Below are 25,081 nucleotides of genomic sequence, written 5' to 3' on the forward strand. Positions count from 1 at the left end.
GCCTTTATCTTTGCGCAACTTTGTTTTTGTTTTTATTTTTACCTTTGCCTTTATCCTTATCTTTATCTATGTACGTACTGACCTTTACTTTTATTCTTGGATTGGTCTTTTTCAAGTGTTGTTTCACTTCAAAAAGTTTTCGCGTATTATGCATACATGTGTTCATAGATATATGTATGTACATATGTATAGACATACATAGATTACTAAAAAATTGAGCCAGATCCACATTAACTGCAATCAACATATGTACGTATGTATGTATTTACATATGTACGGGTACATACGCTGTGATTAGGTTATAAATATTGGTCCATTTGTTTATCAAAAACCGAAATATGTACTTACGCACACATACATACTTTTTGTCTCCTTCCCACACTTCCAATGCATGCACGTGTTTGCAAAGTGATGACGAAGTGATTTTGTATGGGAAATCATTTATGCCCATATATTTGAATCCAATAAACATCCTTAGAAGATATCAACCAATATTTCCCATATACCAAACGAAAGGAAAACTCTTGAATTTTTGACTAAAGAAAACAAAAACAAAATCATTCGAGCGGTTTTCGAGCATTTTGGTAATGAAAAAAATGTGCTAATTTTTTCAAAAAATTTTTGCCTTAAAATGCTCAATGTTTGTTGAATTTATATAAAATTTGTACACGATAATATTTCTCCTGCTCCAGAGAACCTATATCCCGAAAATGAAAGTTATATCTGCCAACCATAAGTTGCTAGAGCACTTTAAAGGCTCAAAATTGACCCCAAAATAAGGCAATGTTTACCGTTGCTTTTACGACGGAAACCGAATTGGTTACTTACAAAAATGAATCTGTCGATAGGTTTGCAATTTTATCTTTGAAACACCACACTTTTCTTTGAAATCGCTTCATTAGTTCTCGGGCAAAAAGCGTTTTCGTGAAGCTCTAAAAATTACAACTAAAACATTTCAGCATAGCCTCCATATCGTAAGGTAAGACGTATTCTACGTCAAAAAGTTCACTTGTTTTTAATATTTTTTACCTTCCTTTTATTAGCTTGGGATGTAACTATGTAATATTGATGCGCCTAAAAGATGCAGCGATTTCTATTCTCAACTTACATACCTGATGACAGTACGAATGGCAATTATAATAGGGAGGTTTTAGTTTTTTGAACTATAATTTTATTTACATTAAAACATCTATAACTCAAAAGTTATGCAACAAACTTATTAAAAATTTTTTTGAGGCTTCAAGTATACGTCTATGAACTATATCCAAAAGCAACCAGCTTGATATAGTTTACAACAATGAAAATAAAGCTAAATAACAAAAATAACACACCCCCAGGGGCCCATGGGAGACTCGACGGGGGTCTACGTTGGCGTGAAGAAAATATGGGGTCACGAGTTGTAAGTGAGGGTCAACGAAAATTAATCTTATGGTTGCTTGGTAGCCTCTTTATTGAACTTAAAGTTTTTTGAGTGGTGTATAGTGCTCTTGACGCACTTCTTCACTTACCGTCACTTTGTGTCTTCTTACGTAGGGAAGCCTTAAAAGCCACCTGCAGACTAAAAAGAAAAGGATGTTGGTATAACTCTCAGTGGGGCAAGGCGGTAATTGCTAGCGATTTGAACCTTTGTGTCTATTCAATGCCACAGGATAGTGCGCCACCATTACCTTTGTTGAATAGATTCTATAGTGTTGAGTTCCCTGAGACTGAATGCTGGTTTAATTCTAGCACTGAGCCAGGACTCACACATTACTGATGGCTCCAAAACTGACTCTGGGTCAGGATATGGGGTCTTTTTAGAAGTTAATGGTAATCAGCTTTTTTTCTTGGCGAATATGCTTCGGGCTTCCAGGCTGAGGTATTTGCAATCCTCATGGTAGAAAATAGGAGGAGGAGGTCAAAGAGTTTACGTGTCAGCAGGGACAGCCAAGCTGCACTTACGGTATTGGCCAGCCCTCTAACTAGGTACTTTCAGACTGGTTCGGAAATGCATGTCTCTAATAAATTATGTTGGTAAACATAAGAAGCTTGCTTTACTCTGTGTGCCAAGTCACTCGGGAGTACCTGGTAATGAGACATCTGACAATTTGGCCACAGTTGGCTTAGGCTAGGCATTCCTCGATCCGCAACCAGCTATAGCACTCCCCACCTCGGTCATCAAAGCCACCATCAGAAACTGGGTGAATACTTCGCTCAGCAATCACTGGGAGGCATCGAGGGGATGCAGGTGGGCAAAACTGATGTTGCCTTCAATATCAGAAGGTCTATTTAGTTGTTTTCTCTTATTGATAGTCGGGACTGCATACAATGTGGCCCAAACATCTGACTGCGAAAACTTCATTTTCCCATCCTGCCTTCTGTCTTTTCTCTATTGTCAGTTTCTGAATTTAAAGTTTGGCGAAAAATAGTGAGTGAATGAGTGATAAATATTTTTCGGATCACTTTAAATCTCGGAGCGATAAAAAAAAAACGATGCCATCAACACAAATAAACTATTTCACAAATACGCCGAATGCAAATTCTTGAGTGAGCCGAACATGTGAGGAGTTTATGATGAAGAGAATGTAAACAACGCTATCGCTCGGAGTGCCCTTAAAAAATAAAATTCCTCAGAGCGAGAGAGTACTTTGATGGCTTTACGAGCTCTGTTTTTTTAAACTTTCAAGCGTGTATCACATTATTTTAATAATAGATCACAAGAAAATATTTTATTTTTATTTTTGCCACTCCGAATTTAACTTGGAACTTACCCGCGATGCAAATTTACATCGTTTGATCTAATCTTCACATTTGTTGACGAGCTTTGCGAATATGTTAGAAATTTAGCAGCGGGAGTCCACCGAAACCATTAGAGTTTTGAAACGGGTCTATCAGAAAGAAAAGTTTGGGAATCTCTAGAGGCTCATTTTTTTGGAAATCAGATGATGGTTTCGCCTTCCTCTCCCTCGACTGGTGAGGGAGGGTATGCGAGAACCACAGTGTCAAGGTACAACTGGTTTGTTGCCAGAAATGTGGCTAATGAAGATGCCCTAAAATATGCCATTGTCTTTTGACAGTCTTAAATCGCCCAATTCGGATGGCATCCTACCTATTGTACTTAAAGAAGGTGTTGAGCTTTAGTTGGCGAACTTGCAAAAGATTTTCACAGCATCGATTGCACTTGCCTACATACCACAAATAAATTAGATTTGTTATATGCTGGCGTAGCTGGGCATCACTATTCAGGCAGAAGGAGGTCAGTATGTCGCGTGCGGAATTAACAAGAGCTGCCATCAAAGTGACATGCTTACAATGATTTATTTATAGGAAATATGCAAAGTATATACGTAAATATGCAAAATGTATACCAAAATATGTAAATATGCAAACATGCAAAATATGTGAAAATATGCAATACATAATAGATCCAAATTAAGTCACTTCCTCCTATAATGAGTTTCTACCCAGGTCCGGACTTTCTGTGATGCTAAACAAAAATAATCACTTGCATAAATATCCGAGCTCTACTTATAATATTGGAACCAAAGCAACTGTACTTATATTCAATATATTGGCACCATATTCACATGTATCTTCGTTTTTGATTCGGATAATATGTGTCCTGGTCGATGGGTTCAGGATTATGGCAGCCGTAACATACATACATATATAAACATACGTACACTTGTATTTTTATTACCTTCCTTTTATTAGCTCGGGATGTAACTATGTAATATTGATGCGCCTAAAAGATGCAGCGATTTCTATTCTCAAGCTACATACCTGATGACAGTATGAAAGGCAATTATAATAGGGAGGTTTTAGTTTTTTAAACTATAATTTTATTATTGTTTACTAGTGTAGCGAGTTGAGTTGAGCTGAGGTGAGTTGAGGTGAAATAACATTAGTTAGGGTGAGTTAAGTTGAGGTGAATTGAAGTGAGGTGAGGTGAATTGAGTTGAGATGAAAAGAGGTGAGTTGGGATGAGGTGAGTTAAGCTCAGTTGAAATTAACTGAGAGGAGTTGATGTGACGTTAAGTGAGTTGAGATGAGGTGATTTAAAGTCGGCTGTAGTGAGTTGAGGTGAAATGCGTAGAACAACATAACATAACATTAACGTAACATAACATCACATTAAAACATAACATAACATAACATAGCATAACATAACATAATATACCATACCATATCATACATAACTTATAATTAATATTTAAGCACAAATTTAGGAGGCATTTCCCTACTCAATTATAGGTGTGTATAGTAACTTATCCAGTAAAAAGTTGCAGCGGGAGCGTAAAAGCAAAATAGAGCGTGAAACTGAGAAGAGAAAACTAGCAGAAAAAAGCTGTGTTTCACAACGAAAAATTATTCAAAATTTTTACTGGATTCTACTGGAAAGCGTTCTGAACACAAAAAATTAGCAGAAGAGAGCCAAAAAGAGAGCGTAAAAGCGAGAGAGCTGCAAATTTCTGCTGGCTGCTGTTTACGAAGTAGCTGTTCAAAACGCAAAAGGAAAAATTTGGCAAGTTTATTTCAATTCGTTTTAATAAAACAAAATGAGTGCATCGTTATCAAAACACATTGAAATATTGCAGAACGTAAGTATTTGTACATGCATTTGAAGATGTGTGTGTGTATATACAATGGTTGCAAATTTCTGCTAGTTTTCGTTTCTTTACTTTTTCCTCTTTCGATCTCTTTGCGAGGAAAATTCTACTCTTCGCCAATCTGCTGTCATCAGCTGTAAAAAGTTAAGAAACACACCTAAAGTTATTGAACACAATACTAGTAAAAACTTGCAAGTGAATAGTCGTTGCACTGTTTTGACATTCTGATGTAAACATTTTACTATTTATAAATCAGTTTTAGGGCCGGTTACTCAATGTCTGGTTAACACTGATCTGCGGTTAAACATCTTTATCGACGTCTTTTGGCCCATGGTTTCGCGAATATATTGATATTTGTGTTTAAAATTTACTATCGCACGGTGTTATATGTATAATGAGCTAGACATTATAAAAAAATTTTAATTATTAAATAAGAAAAGAAATATAGCCAATACTGTCAAGAAAAGGAGTTTCTATTATTACCATCAGTGCATATTGCAAATCCCGGGATTACTTGCCAAGAATCCCGGGATTTTCGTGACCTTAAAAAGTCCGGGATCCCGGGATTAACATTCCTAATCATTAACATTTTGATTTCCACTCATTTTACTTTTGCTTACGCTGAACCAAATCAACAGATGGCAGCTTTGTCCATTCATTCTTGTTCTTCTTCTGCTAGCTAATTTCTGCTAGTAAAACTTTCACTAGCAAGAATTTGCAGCTCCCGTGTTATTACGCTCTCGGTTCAGTGCTCTCTTGCAAATTTTTTGGATTAATATACACTTTTCCAATAAAAATTTGCAAGTTCCAGTACAAATTAGCACTGACTATTTGTTACTATACATACCTAATGTATCTACTTACAGGTATGGCTTGGTATTGCTTTCACTTTTGAAATGATTTTTTCGCTTTGTATTAAACTTATTTGAAATTTGATTATATTTTTTATAGTTCAGCTGTAAAAGGGGTGTACAGAAAACATGTTTGCCTATTTATAACAAGATACTGATTACTTATACTGTATTAGACATATCAATAGCACCCCCTTTCAAAGCGATATTGTTTGCCACTTATGTTTAATTATTTGTTTTTAAGAATTTTAAATTAAAATACAGTTCATTCTCTAACAAAACCCATATAAACCCATGTTTTAAACTTTTTAAAAGATCGCCAAAAAGTGCAACAAACTTTCACTTAAATTTCAAACTCTAGAATTTTTTTCAGTACCCAGTTTTATAGCGCTTTCAATTTTAGTCCAATAATGTGCAAGTTTCAAGTCGCTAAAGATTACCGTTGATTTTTTAGAATTTTTTTTGCTTCCATATAACGACTAAACACAATTTATTTTTATATGGCAGAACCCCGCAACATCCTCGGCGAAAAAAATTCTAAAAAATCAACGGTAATTTTTAGCCACTTCAAACTTGCACATTATTGGACCAAAATTGAATGGGCTATAAAACTGTGTATTCAAAAAAATTCTACCGCTTCTGAGAAAAAAGTTTGAAATTTTTGGTGGAAATTTGTTGCACTTTTTTGTGGTCTTTTAAAAAGTTTTAAATTTGAGTTTATATGAGTATTGTGAGAGAATGAACTGTATTTTAATTGAAATTTCTTAAAAATAAATAAATAAACATGAGTGGTAAATAATATCGATTTGAAATGGGGGTGCTATTGTACTGGCCAATACTGTATATGTTTGTAAAATTATAGCCATTGGCTTTGTAATAACTTGGCTCAAAAACTACTTATTTCTGGCCTCAACTTAGGCTACCAAATAACTCGCTAGGCGGCGCAGTGGTCGAGGTGGGTACGATTTAGAAAACCTGTATTTATGGTCCGATTTAGTTCAAACTTACCTTTAAGTAAAAGTTCTCAATAAAATTTAAAAGTAATTTGTGGCTAAAGAACTCGATTTGCTATTAAGTCTTTGAAACAAACCTATATAATGTAACCATGTGTTTTAGATAGAATTTAGAAAAGCCGAAAGATGCTTTATTTTGCGAAATGTAGTTGTGATCAGTGTTGCCGTTTTAATCCACTTCAAAACTGATACATGTTTGTGCAAATTTCCGGAAGATACTTTATTTTTTCGCTCATTTCGCTTAAATTTTTCGCGTAGTACAAATTGTGATACATGACAAAGAGAAAATATTAATGTATGTATGCAGTGGCTGCTTTAAAAATTGTATCGAAAATATTGAAACGTTTTGGGGTCAAATAAGTTTAAAGAAAAATGCTTTAAATGAACTATGTATAAAGAACTGACTTCATTCATTTTTAATTTACTTTACTTGCGTCATAAATATCTCTGCAGCTGTAGAGCGTATATTTTCAGATCTAAGATTGATCCAATATGAAAAGAGAAATAGAATTTCAATACAAACTGTTGGGAATATGATGGGGCGTACTCATAGTTAAAATAAAGTCGACACTGAAAGTATTCCTCAGCTTTTTGACATTATTTCCAACGAGTTTAACGTGGAATATATCACAAAATTTAATAAGTAACGTAGATGGTCGACAGCTAATAGTTTTAAGTATATAAAATTTGTACATAATATTTTTGTTCGTCTCTTTAGAAGATTAAAACCAATAATCTCTTTTTTGATAGATTGTCACCATGGTACAATAATTAGTCTGTCCGAATAGATCTCCAGTGAAAAATGTCCAGCAGCAACTTGCAGGAGAGTAACGAATACGGTTGCCAGATGTACTGATTTTATCAGTACAGTACTGATTTTTCAACTCTTGTATTGATTTTATTCATTCCTTCAATCAATATGCTAATGTCCTGATTTTTCAAAATTTGTACTGATTTGTACTGAGTTTTTAATTCAAACAAAATACTTTTAGAATTTCTTAAGGTTTTTACATAACGCTGGAACTTCCTTTAACTGTACTGTAAAAAGTAAAAGGAAAATAATTTAATTATAGTTGACATGTTTTAAATAATGTTTGATATGCTCAAGAAATTAATACAGCAAAAAGAGAAATCGTTTTATGGGCATATCGCCGGGTCGTTACGTACCAGTTGCGATAGTAAGATGGAGCTTACATTTTTTATTACCTTCCCTTTATTAGCTCGGGATGTAACTATGTAATATTGATGCGCCTAAAAGATGCAGCGATTTCTATTATCAAGTTACATGATGACAGTACGAATGGCAATTATAATAGGGAGGTTTTAGTTTTTTAAACTATAATTTTTTTTAAATATGGCTGGCGTTTTTTTTGTCGAGTGTTGTTAGTTCCTTGTAGTCAAATGTACTAGTAGTAAACTACCTCACAACTAGTATGAACCGCATGCCCAACTAGTCAGCCAACTATCTCCTTTCCATTCAAGCAACTGGTATTTTTAACATGGTAATGTCCTACGAGATGGCAATTGTCAGATTTCCATCGGAAATATACCAGTCTCATACTAGTTGAAAATAGACAGAAACATACTAGTCCAATTATGTATCAAATATACCAGCCGCATACCAGTTCAAACTTAAATTTTTATCGGCATTCGCATTAAATAATAAACTAAAACAATATTAAAAATTTATTAAAATATATTCTTTTTTTATCTTTTCGAAATAGCGAAAGTCGGTTAAAGATAAGAAAATTATTTAAAATATGCTTATTGGTGAAATTTAAAATTGTATCATGCCTTTGAGGCATATCAATATCTAATTAAAATACTAAAAGTATTTAAGTTTTATTTAATTACTCTTCCAGTAGAATTATATATGTTTTGTATTAAAAAAGAAACAAATTAACTTAAGAAACGGAACCCATTTCCAATCACTTTATTTTATGTATGTACGTATATACATACGTATATTCATTTACATAATAAATACATACATATATACATAAATAAATATGTACTCGTTTTAATGGTTACAATAAACCGAAATAAAAGTTATTTTTTGTGTACTTAATTGTATTAAAATTTTGAAGTCGAATAAAACAGGATGTTAATAAATCGTTTTGCAATTAGTAAAAGCCTGTTTTTTTCGGACTAGTTCGATTTAAGTCAGGAAATTCTAGTTGTAAACTAGTATTTGTTCTGACTAGTTTGGTGTTTCACTGCAGGGTTATCTCGAAAATAACTTTCAGTTCAATAACAACAAATTTTAAAATTCGAATGGCTTTTGCCTAAAACTTACAATCCTTTTTCCACAGTTTACTGACATTGTAAACGAGTTTTGCATAAGAGACATAGAGTTAGATATTCTTTTTAGCGAATTCTTAGTCTTTAAAAGTTTTTGTGTAGTTGAAAAAATTAATTTAAGCCATGAGGAGATGAAGTCCTTAAATATTTACCACAGTTTGAAAAAATATGTAAATATGTATTATAACAGCTATTTCGGAGATCACCACATCTCCTCATCAGACTTCTATTTTCCAGACTTCAGCAGGGTTCGAACCTGCGTAATCGATGTGCGAAGTCAGAAGCGTTAACTACTGAGCTATGTAAACCCCGTAAACTCTTGTTGCTAATTCATTTTCCTTATTTCCAAGTGCAGCTGATTTGCCGCTAATTAGACTTGACAGCGTGGTTGTCGTTGTCAATTCTATACATCCATTTGCTTATTTGCTTTATTGTATAGTTTCAGGCAGGCTCTTCCTAAAATATGTATTTGTCAATGTTATTGTGGCTTATTAACATTTTATTTTTAATATTTTCATTGGTGTACATAGCTCAGTGACTAACGCTTCTGACTTTGCACATCGATTACGCAGGTTCGATCCCTGCTGAAGTCTAGAAAAAAGAAGTCTGATGAGGAGATGTGGTGATCTCCGAAATAGCTGCTATAACTTCTACCGCTTAGTATTTGTTGCTTTTTCCGTTTTTCCTAAAAAACAATTGTGGTACAAAGCTCAATAAAAATATTAAAAATAAAATGTTAAGAAGCCACAATAACATTGGCAAATACGTAAAGGGTATTCATTAAACCTTATAAATGCATTGTAAACCGTATAAACTTATAATTGTGTAAACCTTATAAATGAACTGTCAAAATTTGTATGGAAACTCGTATACGCATTTCTGATAAATTTCTCCAGCGATTTCATTGAATAAACTTGATAAACTGAAGCCAATGCAACTCTGTCGCAACTCTAGCTATGTTTTCTTGGGCAATAATCGGGATCCGCATACAAATTTTGCACGCAAATTCAACAACAACGATATGATCCACCGTGGAGGGAATACAGAAGGTGGCGCCGATCGCAACACCGCTAATCGGCTCTCAGTGAATTTGACAGAATCAGCTGTTTTGCTGACGTCACAGTCGAGATGACAGCAGTAGTGATGTGCTGAGTCAATACTTTCAAGTATTGATCGATATTCGGTACCGATTTAAAAAGTAGCCAATACTCTCGATACTCGGTACCGAAACATTTAGATTTCGAATAAAAGCGCACACAGGCCAAAGATATGTAAAAAACGGCTCAGGGGAGACTCGCCTATAAAAACCCTAATGTAGGAGCCAATAGAGCTTTTAATACGGATTCAAATGAAAGATGTATATATGTCGGTTCGAGGCCATAACGCAGAGAAACTCTTACTTGTTTGGAGCATTTTTGTTCCAGCTGAATCGGACGATATAGTTTTTGGAGGCCTTGGGGCAGATTCTATAACCAGTTAGCGAAAATTTTCGCATCGGTATCGGTTTTGTTGACGTATCATATGAAATATTTTTACGCCAACAAGTGCGATATCGATCCGAAACTTGTCGCTAACTGGTTAGATCTCCCCCCTGAAAAGCTTCTTCATCCGTCAAAGCATTTTTCTTGAACCTTGGATCGACTAAGGTTAAATGTGATAAAATAATATTTCTCTGTTGCGATAAGTTCAAGTGTTTTAGCCGATATCATATAAATAAGTAATGAAAGTTTTTTCCAAACCTGAAATGCTTATAATGGCGAAGGTTTAATGTAAAGAATTGGTATCGGATACCGAAAAGGAAGTATTGGGTACCGAAATCTTTTTTAGGTATTTTGTACCGAGTATTGGGGACAATTCAGCACATCACTAATCGCCCTTATTCTCGCCGCGCTCAGTTGTAAACTCTACGATGACGTCACGCTAAAATTACTCTCACGAATTCTGCTGCAATCGGTGCAATCTTGTATTCTATCATTCTTGGATATGATCCTGATAGAGATGTGGTTCAATTATTATCCGTTCTGTTTTTTTTTTGTTTCACTGATAATTTGGCCGCACAGTTTGGTAACAGTGACAAATGAATTCATACACAAACAGATATTCTGTCATTGTTTCTTTAAAATTGCTTCAAATAAATCGCCTTTATGTTACATATAATTTCGTATAATTCTCCTAAATATAATTTTTTCCCATTTAATGAGTTAGTTTCTATAATTTCTTTATCCTCGTGCTAGTAATATAAAGTTAGTGATACTGAGCTCGATAATCAAAGAAAACACGACTATTGTCGCAAGTGTAAACGAAAAGAGAGTGTGGGTCGTTCATGTAACAGAGTGGGAAAACTTATAAGATTGTCTGCTTGATAAAGTTATCGGTTTAGATGAATACCACTGTAGTTTAGGAAGAGTATAGAATGGATGTATAGAATTGACAACAGCAACCACGCTGTCAAGTTTAAATAGCGGCAAATCAGCTGCACTTGATAGTAGTTGGTTGAATAAGGAAAATGAATTAGCAACAAGAGTTTACGGGGTGTACATAGCTCAGTGGTTAACGCTTCTGAATAAAATTTTTTAAAGTGAACTGCAAATTAAAAGTAAGTTTAAAATGAAATATATAGAATTCTTTGACTACTTAAACACTGAAGATGTCAATGATCTCATAATGACTATTGAAAAATGTCAGGAATGTAAAATAATTTATTGGCTTCTGTGCACAATGATGTGTACACTCATGTTAAAGTGAATAACACTTTTATTATTTATGAACTATATTTTATTTATATACCAAAATATTTTTAAAAACAAGCGCTCTGGCGTTTTAAATTATTATCTGTTAGTTGTGTTTACAATTTTGCTTCGAATAAAAACGTACTGAAAACTACTGATTTTGCGCATAAAAAATCCGGCAACTCTAGTAACGAACGATTCTCTCTCAATTTGTAAGTTATCCCAAGAAGTACGCGAACGCAAAATTATCAAAAACTTGCAAGTTTTTAGTACAGCTGATCGAAATTTTGTTTACATACAAATGCATGAAACTGAAACACGAAAATAATATAAATTTAAGGTTTGCCTAATGTGACCAACCGTACTTCTTTCGGAAGTACAGTACTTCTTCTTGAGCCGTTGTACTTCGTACTTCGAAGTACAGTCAAATGTACTTCATTGCAATATTTTGTACTACCTTTTAAGTTGAGTTTTCTTTAACTTGTTCGTCATCTTAGTTAAAAAGGATACTCGTAGATCAACACATATGTAAATTATGACTGTCAATCACTTCACATCTGTAGCTGACAAATTTCATTATTCAATCCATAAAAATGTGTTTAAAGGCCGGTCTACATAGAACTTTCGCGTTGACTTTGAACGCTTGGCACCAAATGCCTTGGCCACTAAATTAACATACTAAGGACAGATAAATTAATATTTCATATCAATAAATTCATGAAAAAAGTATTTTTGGATTGTTCCTCGCTCGCCTCGATTTTCAAACAAATTTTAAATTTATGAAGCATTCTTTATTTTTTATACTACTCGGCTTTCTCATGGAAATTTAATTTATATTCTTATAACTGCAGTCTACATACATATCGCGATTTTCTTCAAAGTTGTATTTATTCAATATTTACCTTATCTTGTCAATTTAACTGAATTAAGTTTTTCAAATAGTATTTTCAAAAGTATTTTCGACAGTAAACTTTCTTAAACCGCTTTAATTTAACACCAGAATTGTAATATCTAAAATATTCCCGGTAGCAAACTTTCCTAAACCTCTTTATTTTGATACCCATATTGCAATATTTAATTTATCTTATTAATTAAAACAAACAAAAAATTTCAAAAAGGTGGCAACGTTCCCCAAAAAAATTTTCCAGCTGTGAGCCTTTTGAAACCTCTTTATTTTGACAGCCATATTGCAATATTTATATATCTATCAATTTTAGCAAAACTGTAATTTTCAAACAGGTGGCAACTTTCTAATTTTTTTCTTCTTCTAGATTTTAAGTTAGACTTCAAGCAATACATCGGTAAAAACTACCTTCTATTTCTATACAGACAGACAGACAATCAAAATTTCTAAAAATTCTTGATTTGTCTTCTGTTGCTCTTATAAAGGCCACCCATATTATTATACCCGAGCGCACTTGTGCACAAGGGTATTATAACTTTGTTCACATAACGGTTGTTTGTAACGGGCAAAACGAATCGAGATAGATATAGACAAATGTATACATAAATGATCAGAATGAAACGAGAAATCGATTAAGCGGTGACTGTCTGTCCGTCCGTCCGTCTGTGCATACGATAACTCGAGTAAACATTGAGATATCTTAACGAACGTACGTGCACTTCTTTCGGGCGTAGGACGGATGGTACTGAAAATGGACAAAATCGGACAATAACCACGCCTACCTCCCATATAACGGTAATTTTCAGAAATACGAAACTACTACTACTACTGAAGATTATTCACTCAGAGTTGATATTTACGATGACTTAGACCAAATATAAGAATATTAAAAATTTTTGGAAAATGGGCGTAGCCACGCCTACTTATGGTTACATGTGTATATATTGGTAACGGCTACACCAATTTCTTCCAAACTTGGCACAGTTGTTGGGCCTTGCTACAGCATCCTAAATGACCGAAAATTTAAAAAATCGGGCAATAACTACGCCCATATCCCATATAACGGTAATTTAGAGAAATACAAAATCTTCGATAAATCAGTAAATATTAAAGCTAATTTATTCAAAAGTGATGCTTGCAACAATTCTTTACCAAGAAATACGTTTATGATACAATTTTGGAAAATGGGCGCGGCAGCGCTTACTTATGATCACATATATGTATCTCGATAACCGTTCTACCAATTTGTACCAAACTCAGTATGGTTATTGTGCTTGTTGAAATCGGTCTAAAATTACGGCCGCTTTTCAAATAACGGTAAATTTCAGAAATGCTTGAAATTTGAATATTTCGAAATTTAAGGACGATAATTTACCTTAAATTTTCACATCCCGGCTTATCATGTAGCGGTAGCTTTCAGAAAGGTGGAAAACATATATTTGCACCGGGTATTTAATGTTCGGCTCCGCCCGAACTTAGACTTTCTTACTTGTTTTTCTTTAATATCTGTTATGTACAGACATCGGTATATGTATAGATTTTCGTAAAATGGGCACGACACCGCTTATGCTCGGTAAGCACTTTATCGATTTCTACCAAGCCCAGTTTATTTATTTAAATATATCATTAAGTCTAAGGTGAAAAAAACTATTTATTCCGCCCAACTTATACTTCTTTACTTGTTAATTAAAAAATTTACTTTGTTTGATTTGGTACACTGTCAACGTTGTTGTATATTCTCTTTTACTATTTTTCTCATTACTTTCACACAATTTTTTGTTCTCAGGTCCTGTACTTCTTTGAGCTATGAAATAGTTGGTCATATTAGGTTTGCCTAAAGTTATTTCCTAAGAAAACGTAAGCAAATGAGTGTTTGCTTAATTCCGAGACATTTGCTAGACGTGCAAGTTAAACTGAAAAATCATCAAAATAAATTTCATAATTTTCATAAATTGCAAACAGATGTTTTTGATCAGCTATTTTTCTTGCTGGGAAATTGCTGCTGGTAAAAATATTTCCAGCAGGAATTAGCAACTGCCCCATCCAAATCAACTGTCACTTTGCGCTCTCAATTTCCCCTACTTTGCAAGTTTTTTGCGTACGCGAACGCCAAAACCTTATAATTTGTAATTATTATCTGCTTGTCGAGCATACTAAATTACAGGTATTGTCTTCCCAGGCGCTCTCTGTCTTATTTAACAAATATCATCGTTGCCCACACTAAAAGGTTTACTGCTAGGGAAAAGGGATATTTCCATATCCCATATACCATATAGTATGTGCACGTATATTTTTAAACCAACCTTCTTGCAGAGAACTTATTTAATTTGCAAAAGCCGGAAAAAACATTTGCTTGTAAATAAATTCAAAACTTAAATGGCTCACTTGGTTTCAAACGTTTTTTCTTTTGTTTTGAAAAATTATAAAAATTAAATTGAACGAAATTAAAAAGCAAAGCCAAATAAAAGTTAAAGAATCAACATTGAACTGCGTCAAAATGAAAATAAGGGAGCGCGAATTTCGATGTGAAGCAAAACTCTCTGGGAAGACAATACCAGTAATTATTGTACCATGGGTTGTCACAATATGTAAAATATTTTTCTTCATGTACATACATACATATCGTTGGCTTAGTTCGCAAACGTGCTAAGTCCACTTTTTATGTAAATTGAGATTTTGATGCAGTAAGATAGCATAACTGAAAATACATCATTACCAAAAATAAAATTACCGTAAAGTCGTTTTTACTTGTTGTTATGCATTGGTACGCAAATGTGCTAAGTCCAAAAAAATCCAAAAAATATATATACACGTCTGTCCGTGTACACGATAACTCGAGATATCTCAACGAAATTTGGTATGTAGGTTGCCCTTTATCCAAGGTAAGTTGGTATTAAAAATGGGCGAATCTGAATGTAACCACGCCCATTTCCGATATAAAGGTATTTTCTAACGATGCAAAAACTACGATATTTCAGTAAATATTGGATGCAAATTGTTCAAAATTAGTATGTGAAGTAGATTTTTTGTAAAAAATATTATTGTGCAATTTTTGGAAAATGGGCGTGACCCCGCCCACCTATTATGAAATGCTGCATCTCAGTAGCCCATTCACCAATCTCGGTACGAGCCTTATTTAGGGTCTAGCAAAGAAATCTGTTGAAAATCTAATTCACTTAAAATCGATGATCGCGATAACTACTCAGCAGAAAATTAGATTATGACACATTTTTGGATAATGGGCATGGCGCCGCCCACTTATGACCACAAATTTGTAACTCGGTAACCGATTTATCAATTTCTACCAAACTCTGTGCACTTAATAAACCTGGTACGGAAAAGCAATTCGTTGAAAATTATTCAAATCGGACCAAAATTACATTCGCTTCCCGTATATCTAACGATAAATTTCAGATCTCTTAATCTCTTAACAATAAATAAGACTGCGTGACACCGCCCAATTTATGACTACAAGGTGTATTTAGGTAGCCACTTTAGCGATTTCTACTAAACGTGGTTCAATTATTTCATTGAGTTTAACTCAGGATATTATCGAAAACGTTTGAAATCGGGAAAAAGACCCTGCTTACGACAGTATTTGATACCTGCGCCGGGTTTCGCCCACACTTTACCTCTTTACTTGCTTTTAATTATTTTCTTTTATAAATGGTACATAAATTTACGACTTAAAATAGTTATTTTTGTTAATAGCAATGAAATAAAACTGTATTACGTTATAATTCATTTTAAAACAATAAAATATATTTAAAGTAAACAATTAAATCTTTTAACAATAAAAAATAATGGAAAAAGGTTGATAGAAAATGTGCTAAGTCCACATTAAAAGAATAAAATCTTAAAGAGAAAATGTAGTAAGTCCTAAAAGGGCCTATAAGCTTTATTTTGAAATTGGCCAATTATTGGTACTAAAACAAGACGAACTAAGGAATAAAACTGCATTTACAGATTAGAAAAATATTGACAACAAAAAAAGTTAGACGGATTTTTGTCCCTCCTGAAAAATAAAAAAAATGGACTTAGCACGTTTGCGAACTAAGCCAACGATATGTATGTGTATGAATGTGAGTTACATGATTTTTCGGTTATTGACAATAATAAAAAGCAAAGGTATGAAAAAAATATAATTTTTTTTAGGTTTTTTTTAACTTGATACTTTGATACTTAAATAAAAAAAAAGTGATACATTTGATCCATTTTTTGGGTTTTCTCCGATACATATTTTCATGACGTCTCAGCAACACTAGTTGTGATAAGTATATGGGGAAAGAGTTTCTCATTTTAACAATTTTGTTGGTAAACATTGCGATACATTTTTCAAGAGCGTATTAATTCGAAATTTCCCGTTTGTCAGAAAACCCGAGGAACTACAAGTTTTTTAGAAATTCTGTTTCTGAATATTTTTAGCGTACTCTATAAACAAAGACAAATACTGAATTCATACACTTTTGAAGAATTGGTGCGATATGTAGACTCGAAGACATATGTATATGTAATACTTCTATATTGCTAGTACATTCAAATTAAATTCCTTAACATCAGAGTGCCGACATATTGAAAAAGAAAGAGAGATCCGATAAGAGAATCTACTCAAAATGACAATTTCACTTTTAAAAAATTCAGGAGCGGTTTAACAAATTCTTATTGAAAAACAATTCATATGAAAAATTAACAAAAAGTAAAATGTTTGTAAGTCTATGAGAAACGCTGCGGCTGCTGGTGGTGGCAGAGGTTAAAAATACCAGTTGGAGAAGGACTTGGCATCAGTTGGCATTTCTAATTTATTATATTATATAAAATACAACACCGCTTTATGTGTAAATAAGTTCTGTCTTGGTTAGGAAAATATCTTCTATTTTCCAATTTTCCAGATTTCCAAAGAATGAAGAGCATCGGAGAAAATCGACATATCGAGCCCTAACCGCTAAAATAATGTATAAGCTTTTTAAAACTTACTTTTTGATGAATCTGCTCGAGGAGCATTTATGCATCAAAATTAAAATTTTAAAAAAGTTCGCTTACTTTATTTTCGCGGCTAGGACTCGATATGCATTGCGGCTTGAAGGAATCATGAGATGGTCAAATTTGTGTTTGTAGAATTTCCTGAACCGCCCCTGTTATGATATGGCACTTCATTCTATGTAGTAGTTTACAAATATACCCCTACAAGAGAGCTGAGTATCATATGAGTGCTCATATTATCATTATCGCTAATTACAAAAGTGCTTATCAAAGTCCTCATTTTCGATCAGCCCATGGGCAAAAATTTAGTGCTGTCCCCTCAATGTTGTCATCAGAAAGTCCTCAGTACTAATAGTCAAACTACTCATTAATGCCATGCTACAAAAACAAAAGTGTAAATGTGTTAGAATTTTTGCCTAAACCCAGCAAACAAAGTTTCAAACGTTTGAGAAAAATGTATTTCTCAAATGATTCTCAAATTGAAAACGAGGTTTAAATTTTACATTTGAAATTCATTTGAGGTTGATTTAAAGAAAGATGGCAAGTGTCAAACGATATAAAAATCCGCAGTTAAATCAAAAGTTGTAAGAATAAAATTAAGATCAATTGAACAAAAAAAACAATGAATAGAAAAAAATTTTCGAAGAGAAAGCCCACAAATAGTGGATTTGATGTTTGCGCGGAATGAATTCCCTTCAAGACGAATTTATTATAAATTACTTTATCTTAATTGTTTCTTTTGTTATGTACATATATGTATGAGTAGTCCACTTGCAAACAGCGTTATGTGATTTTATAATAGTAAGCCATAAATTAAAAAAAAAACGTCTACAGCAACAAGTAACATCCAAATTGTATATTTCTTTTTATTATCTGAAAATTGTGATAAATAAGAGCCTAATAACATTAAAAAACAAAATCGCAGTGTGGTAGTTTTTGCAAATTTTATATATAAAAATTTAATTTAGCGAGTTTTGAAACAGTAACTTTTATATAGCCAGCTTTTGGCGTTCTCTCTTCCATGAAGGTTGGTCTGCTTCTTTTTTAGGACTTCTTCCACTAGGCACCGAAACTACCACGTTTTCTTGCAGTGTTCTAAGTTCATCAGAATATGGAGACTTTTGAGCTTATATAAATACGTACAATAAATATTATAGCGACTTTTGAAAGTGTATATACATTCAGTAAGTATTATAGCGACTTTTGCTAGAGTAGCTAACAATGCACAGTATTGTTAGTGGACATGAAACTACTTTAAATACTGGTACGTTTACCACCAAAAACTAAGAATCTAAAAAAATTTACATAGCGCACTTTGCAAGTAGACTACTCATATATGTACATCGCGAAGAAAAAATAAGTATGAAATATACATTTCCTAAAGTAAATTTTATTTCCACATTTGAAGTACAATTGATAAATAACCTTTGAAATTGATTTGAGAGTTAACCATATTCTCAAATGGAGATCAAACTCCCCTTTTTATTGAGAAAACTGTAATTTTCAAATCAATATCAAATAATTTTTAAACGTTTGACATTTGAGAAAGGCTTTAATTTCAAATCATTCTCAAATGTATACCAAACCTAATTGTTTGCTGGGAAGTACTCAGCAATGTCTTTTAGGGTGCATGTATACTCAAGGCGAATTTATACAAGGTGGTATTACTGGCGAATATAGATTTTCGGCGCGGTACTTATTAATGTCAAATGATGTGTTTGTTGTAAACAAGACGAATTCATATTACAACAAACACACTATTTTGACATTATGAAGTACCGCGGCGAAAATCTAAATTCGCCAATAACACCACCTTGTATAAATTCGCCTTGTGTATACTCAAGAATGCATGAAGTATTAAATTGTAAATTTAATTTCCAGCAGAAGATCTAAAAGTGTTTTCAATGTAGTTAGCGTGAATAACAATGCAAATATACTTTTAAGGCGCAGCGAAGCACGCCGGGTATTGCTAGTATTTGCGTATGATTGTTCCCAAACAAGTTTAACTTCAATTCTATTTGCTTTTGTAGTAAACGCGCGTTTGAAGGTCTTCTACAACTACTTACACTCAATCTGTCTTCCAATGCAATCAAAAATATACAAAACGACGCCTTTGTTGGTTTACCATCTCTGAGGAAATTGGATCTATCTTTTAACCAGTTGTCGAAATTAGATAATAAAACAAATGGCGTACTTGACGATTTACTCAGCTTAGAAGAGGTATGAACCATACATCGATGGCTGAGCGGAAGATCGACCTATCTCGGCAACCAGTTCAAAAACGCCCTATCTCTTAAAACTTTTCAAGAACGCCTTACTTCAGAATTTGGTTGAATAACGCCCTATCTCAGAATTCGGTTCAAAAACGTCCTATCTCAAACGAAAGTACATTGAAAATAAGCTGAAATAGGGCGTTTTTGAATCGGCGTTCTTCAACCAAATTGTAAGATAGGGCGTTTTTCATTCAAATTCTGAAGTAGGGCGTTCTTGAAAAGTTTTCTTAGATAGAGCGTTGTTGAAAAATTGTCTGAGATAGGGCTTTATCAAACTGGCTGCCGAGATAGGTCGATCTTCCACTCAGTCATCGATATAAATATTCTTTTTATATGTATTTGAGTTTAATACATAGACACATATGTATGCACATAAAATATTTGTTTTAATTTCAGTTGAATTTAAGTCACAATAAAATCAGTTTTGTTACAAAGAAGACCTTTCCTTCGAATCGGTATATACCGTATAATTTAAAATATTTGGACTTAAGTTATAATCAAATGCCAGTTCTAACGTATGACATTACCTTTGGCACGAAAAAGCTACTTACCTTAAATTTGTCCAACAATCATATAAATGAAATTCGAAGAGGCGTTTTAGCGAATTTTACTCTACTTCAATCACTTGATCTATCCAATAATGAGCTAAGTAATCTGGCCTCGGAAGACCATGTGTTTGATCTCCCTACAAATCTGACGAAAATTAATTTGAGCAACAACCAGATATACAAAATACCGTTCTTCAACTTCCAAAAAGATGTAAAGCTGGAAAATATTGATATGCGAAACAACAAACTTAATGAGTTTCCACAAATATTAGTACAAATGGTCCGCAATGGTTCTAATATATATTTTGCGGGAAATCCTTTAGACTGTAGTTGTGCTGCACGGCCATTAAAGCATTTTATGATGGAAAAGTCAAGTTTAGACGAAGACTTAGAGAATATAGAATGTGGAACACCTAGTTTTCATCAAAACCTACGATTAATAGAAGTGCTCGATGAAAATCTGCAATGCGTATTGGACGAAAGAGACCGCTATAAAGGCGTGGCTTATGAAGAACTTACCGATGTACAGTTTCGAGACATTAAAACGTAAGTACCAGCTGATGAGCTAGAACTTGCGCAAGATTATTTATGCAGTGTGATTTTGTACCATATTAACATGACTTTTCATCAAAAATCTTTTTCGATAATTTTTAATAAAACATACATACATACATCAAAAGTTCTAGCTTCGTACAGAGGCGAATTATTATAAGTGTTGGCAGGAGAACAAAGAAAAATACGGGTATTTTGTTTTTGTTTTTGCGGCGTAAACTGCCATACATACTGTGTGTGGAAATGTGAGCAAAATACTACATAAATTTGACATTCTAAAGGCTCTGTTATGCACACTTGGCATTGCTTGAGATTTGTCACATAAGGAATCTGTTAAATGAGCTTCGCGTGTACGCACAGCATTACATACATAGAAGTCTGTTGGTATTTGATTTCTACGTAAAAATGGTATAGCAGTGCATGCACTGCCAAGTATGCATAACACAGCCATTTTTACGTAGAAATCAAAAACCAACAGACTTCTACGTATGTAGTGCTGTGCGTTCGATAACCGATTACACGCGAGGCTCATTTAATAGATTTATTATGTGACAGCTCTCAAGCCATGCCAAGTATGCATAACGGAGCCTTTAAGCCGAATACTTAAGGCGAATACAAAAAAAAAAAAAAAACAACAAATCCGCTGTTCTTATAATGACACCTTATATGAATTCGCCTTGAAATTCGCAAACATTTTTCAAATTTAAAAACCTTGTCATCGAAATTTTAAACTTTTGAATCAGAGCTTTTAGAAAAAGTCTGGGTATCTATTTTTGTAGCCAATTGAATTTTAGTATAATAAAGTTAAAGTGCCCGTTTTAAGTGGCTAAGAATTAACGTTGATTTTTGATAATTTTGAATTGAATTTTGAACATTTGAACATAGCCTGTTTTAAGTTACAGAATGAGTTCATTTATTTAAGCGATTCCAAACGGTGTCGCAAGTTCCGCATTGTTGTATGTTGTAAACTTTAAAAGCTTAAATAAATGTTTAGAGAACTTGAAACCACAACCAACTACTTTTTAACACTCCGAAAATTCATAACATGACTTTGATGGTACTTTGCCAACCCCTATATATATTTTTTTAGCGTTTAAAGTTTACTACACTTACGACAGTGTTGTGAATACCCCAATAGTTTTATTGAAAATTAACAAAAAGGTTTATCATGAAAACCATTATGAATATTTCAAAATAATTTTCTGAACGTTTTTCCCTGGCATCAAATGCACATATGTATATACACATATACATTAGACCACGTAAAAAAATAAAAATCCTGCAATGCGACCGCAATCTGGCTCAGATTTTAGTATTTGGTATAGTAATAATCCAAAGTGAATCTCGCCTCTCTACGATAATTCTAAGAGGTTGCGCATCGACTGTTTATTTTTCCCCTAGGAATAACGATTAAAAAATGCTCGAAACTATAAGAATATATTGGTTACATGTTATTTAAGCAATATGCAGGCTCAGATTCTTTAAATTTCGAAATTATCCTTTCAGCCTCTTTGGGTCGAATCTAGTAATTACAAAAAAAAGTAATAATGGAATTTAAGGAGCCCGTATTACACTTTAATGGCGTATAATCAATATATTCTTACAGTTTCGGCCATTTTGATTGATACTAGAAAATTATATTGAACTCAAAAAAGATTAACCAATTTTCTTTCGTGTTATTCCTATGGGAAAATAAACAATCCATGCGCGACCGCTTAGAATTATCGTAGAGGGGAGATTCATGAGTGATCATTACTATATCAAATACTAAAATCTGAGTCAGATTGCGGTCGCATTCCAGGATTTTTTTTTTTGTATGGTCTAATGCATATAATAAAAATAAATACTTTTCTTCTTAGCAATCGCAATGGGAATCTTACAGTGCGCTTTTTTGTTACGGCTGCCAGAGATATAGCCGACTTTTTGGTTTATATACGAAACCGCGAAAATGATGTATTGTACCAAGGAGAAGCAGGTTACAATGAGCGTACGCATGAAATACCAATCAAAAACATTAAAAAGGTGAATGGGGAAAATTCCGAAATATGTATAATCTCTAAGGACAGCAATGGCATCACGGGTCGTTGGTATAGCGCACAATGCACACATCTGCCCGATTTAAAGCCAAAACGTAAAGGCATTTTCGGATTTACTTCGTCGAGTTCGGCCGATGCTCAAAGCGTAGCTGTGTGTCCTATCATAATTTCTGTGGTCATGCTTATTCTTTTAGTTGACGTCCAATTTTTATGAAAATTTATATATGTATGTAAATACTGCCACAGTAACAATTTGAGCACTGCCTAGTAATATTCATGTACTTTTTGTATTTTTTTATTAGTCACCTAATTGTGATATTGTTTTTTATTGTAACATAAATTTGACAATTCTAATTAAAATTGATATCGTTTTTATAAATGATGTGTTATATAATCAGTAACGTGGCTTCTTAAAATTATGTAATGCTGCTTCTTTACTGGAAGTCCTACTTTTATGTGATGTAAAAAAATCATAAGGATATCTGTATGTTGTATATCATAAGAACGCAGTTCTCCTTCCTAGATCAAAGTAAGTAAACAAGGTAAGATTTACCCTCTTGATTAATGCGGAAAACCTGACTAAAACCAACTTTATATTTTTATTTCTATTTCTATATATCATATATGTATATATAGTAGTATTGTTCTTATTTTTCAAACTTGATTTATGCCTGTTGTAAAAAATTTGCGCACTATCAGATAAAAATAAGGGATGCCGTCGGCTCCTAAAATTAATCCGTTTATCATAAGTTTAATAAGTCTGGAAACTATCGATTTAGCCGTTCTTGAGGACACATATTTTATTATACACTAGCCAATACTCGCTTGCTTCGTGGCGCCTAAAAAGAAACTTTGCGTTGGCCTATGCAAAAGAGCGTTTAAAAGCAAACGCAGTCTGTAAAGTCAAAATATTTAGTTTAAATTGAAACCACTAAAGCGCGGTATCCTTACGGTGACCATAAATATGGATTCAAAATGAAGGACAATTTTTCAAAAATATGCCTACATATATTTACGTAGTATAAAAATATCAAACGAGTATTTTTGATTCTAAATTCTTAATACATTTTAAACTTTAAAAATGAATCACGTTTTCTTCATTGATATTAATCTTTTTTTACATGAATATTTATAAAAGTATAGTAAAACATATTATAATTACAATAGCTTACACGAAAAGTGAAAATCTTTAAAAGATTATTTTATAGGCAAATTTTGAGTCGTCCAAAACGAAAACAATACCTTTTTTTTGTTTCTTGTACTTTTCGCAGTTATTTGTCAAAAATCGACGTCATGAATCGACGTAAACGATGAGTTACAAAGGTATTTATGTGCCCTTTTTCATTACCTTTGGCTCAAAATTTACTGTAATGATATATCTTATTTATCGAATTTTTAAACTAATGAAAAAAATAATCAAATAAAACTGCGTATTTGATTGAAAATCTCACTTTTTTCGACTTTGACGACAAAATGCAAATGGTCGCCTGTAGCACTAATAATTTTCATTGAAGTCGCCACAAGTTATATATTTTGGTAAGAGGCACATCAATACCAAGAAACACTCCTTTGAAAAAATCCATCCATTGTCCGATAATTTTAAAATAACGGATAAAATGCGGGACACTTGGAAAAATGCAGTACATTTTCAGGTTTTTCAGGTTTGAAAACTACGCAGGACCGACCTTTGAAAAACAGTACGGTCCTGCAAAAAACAGAACGGATGGTCACCGTAGGTATCCTCCTCACACGTAGGCCAAGAATAGTAACGCTGTGATATCATATGGAATACTAATCCCTTTCGTCGTCGTGAGCTTTACCGATGGTCTTATTTCCAAATGTGAGATCTCTGGCAAGCATGCGTACTATTTTTCTGTGATCTTGCAACTAACGTATGCGGAATGAAATGTGGACAATTTCTAAGCAGACTTTAAAAAATTCTGGTAAACACAGGAGCCAAACTATGTAAGTATACCCAAATCTACTGTGCAATCTTAACAAGCATTCCACTAAATTAGACTCGTTTTATATTGTAATGCTGAAATAATTTCCTTGAAAGTGAACGAACTCTGAAAATATGTTTGTAAATTTTGTATACCGAAACTCTATGTCACGAAAAGTAACGTACTTTTTAATTTTTTCTCTATTAAACCTAAAAAAAATTATTTACAAAGGAAATGTCGGCTTTATTAAATAGGAAAACAGTAGAACGAAAACCCACGAGTACCAAAAAACATGATTAACATTGCACCGAAATGTAATAAGAATCATAAATTGCTTGATCTCTCTGCAAAATCACGACGTA

At 33.3% G+C, this 25,081-nt stretch overlaps 1 protein-coding gene across 3 annotated transcripts in view; it reads left to right on the top strand.

Annotated features, from left to right (window-relative positions):
* LOC118742309 (protein artichoke) overlaps positions 1 to 23,054 on the top strand; it is a gene marked incomplete in the record, with an annotated part of 113,018 nt that extends 89,964 nt beyond the window's left edge. For all 3 annotated transcript variants that reach the window (XM_036474284.1, XM_036474283.1, XM_036474285.1), the window contains 3 exon segments: positions 19,398 to 19,587; positions 20,037 to 20,734; positions 22,600 to 23,054. In XM_036474284.1, the coding sequence (XP_036330177.1) occupies positions 19,398 to 19,587; positions 20,037 to 20,734; positions 22,600 to 22,990 (1,279 nt within the window).
* Positions 23,055 to 25,081: the final 2,027 nt, after the last annotated feature.

This window comes from Rhagoletis pomonella, unplaced genomic scaffold (genome assembly GCF_013731165.1).
Source record: "Rhagoletis pomonella isolate Grant_MI unplaced genomic scaffold, Rhpom_1.0 Rhpom_scaffold_00007, whole genome shotgun sequence".
Lineage (NCBI taxonomy): Eukaryota > Metazoa > Arthropoda > Insecta > Diptera > Tephritidae > Rhagoletis > Rhagoletis pomonella.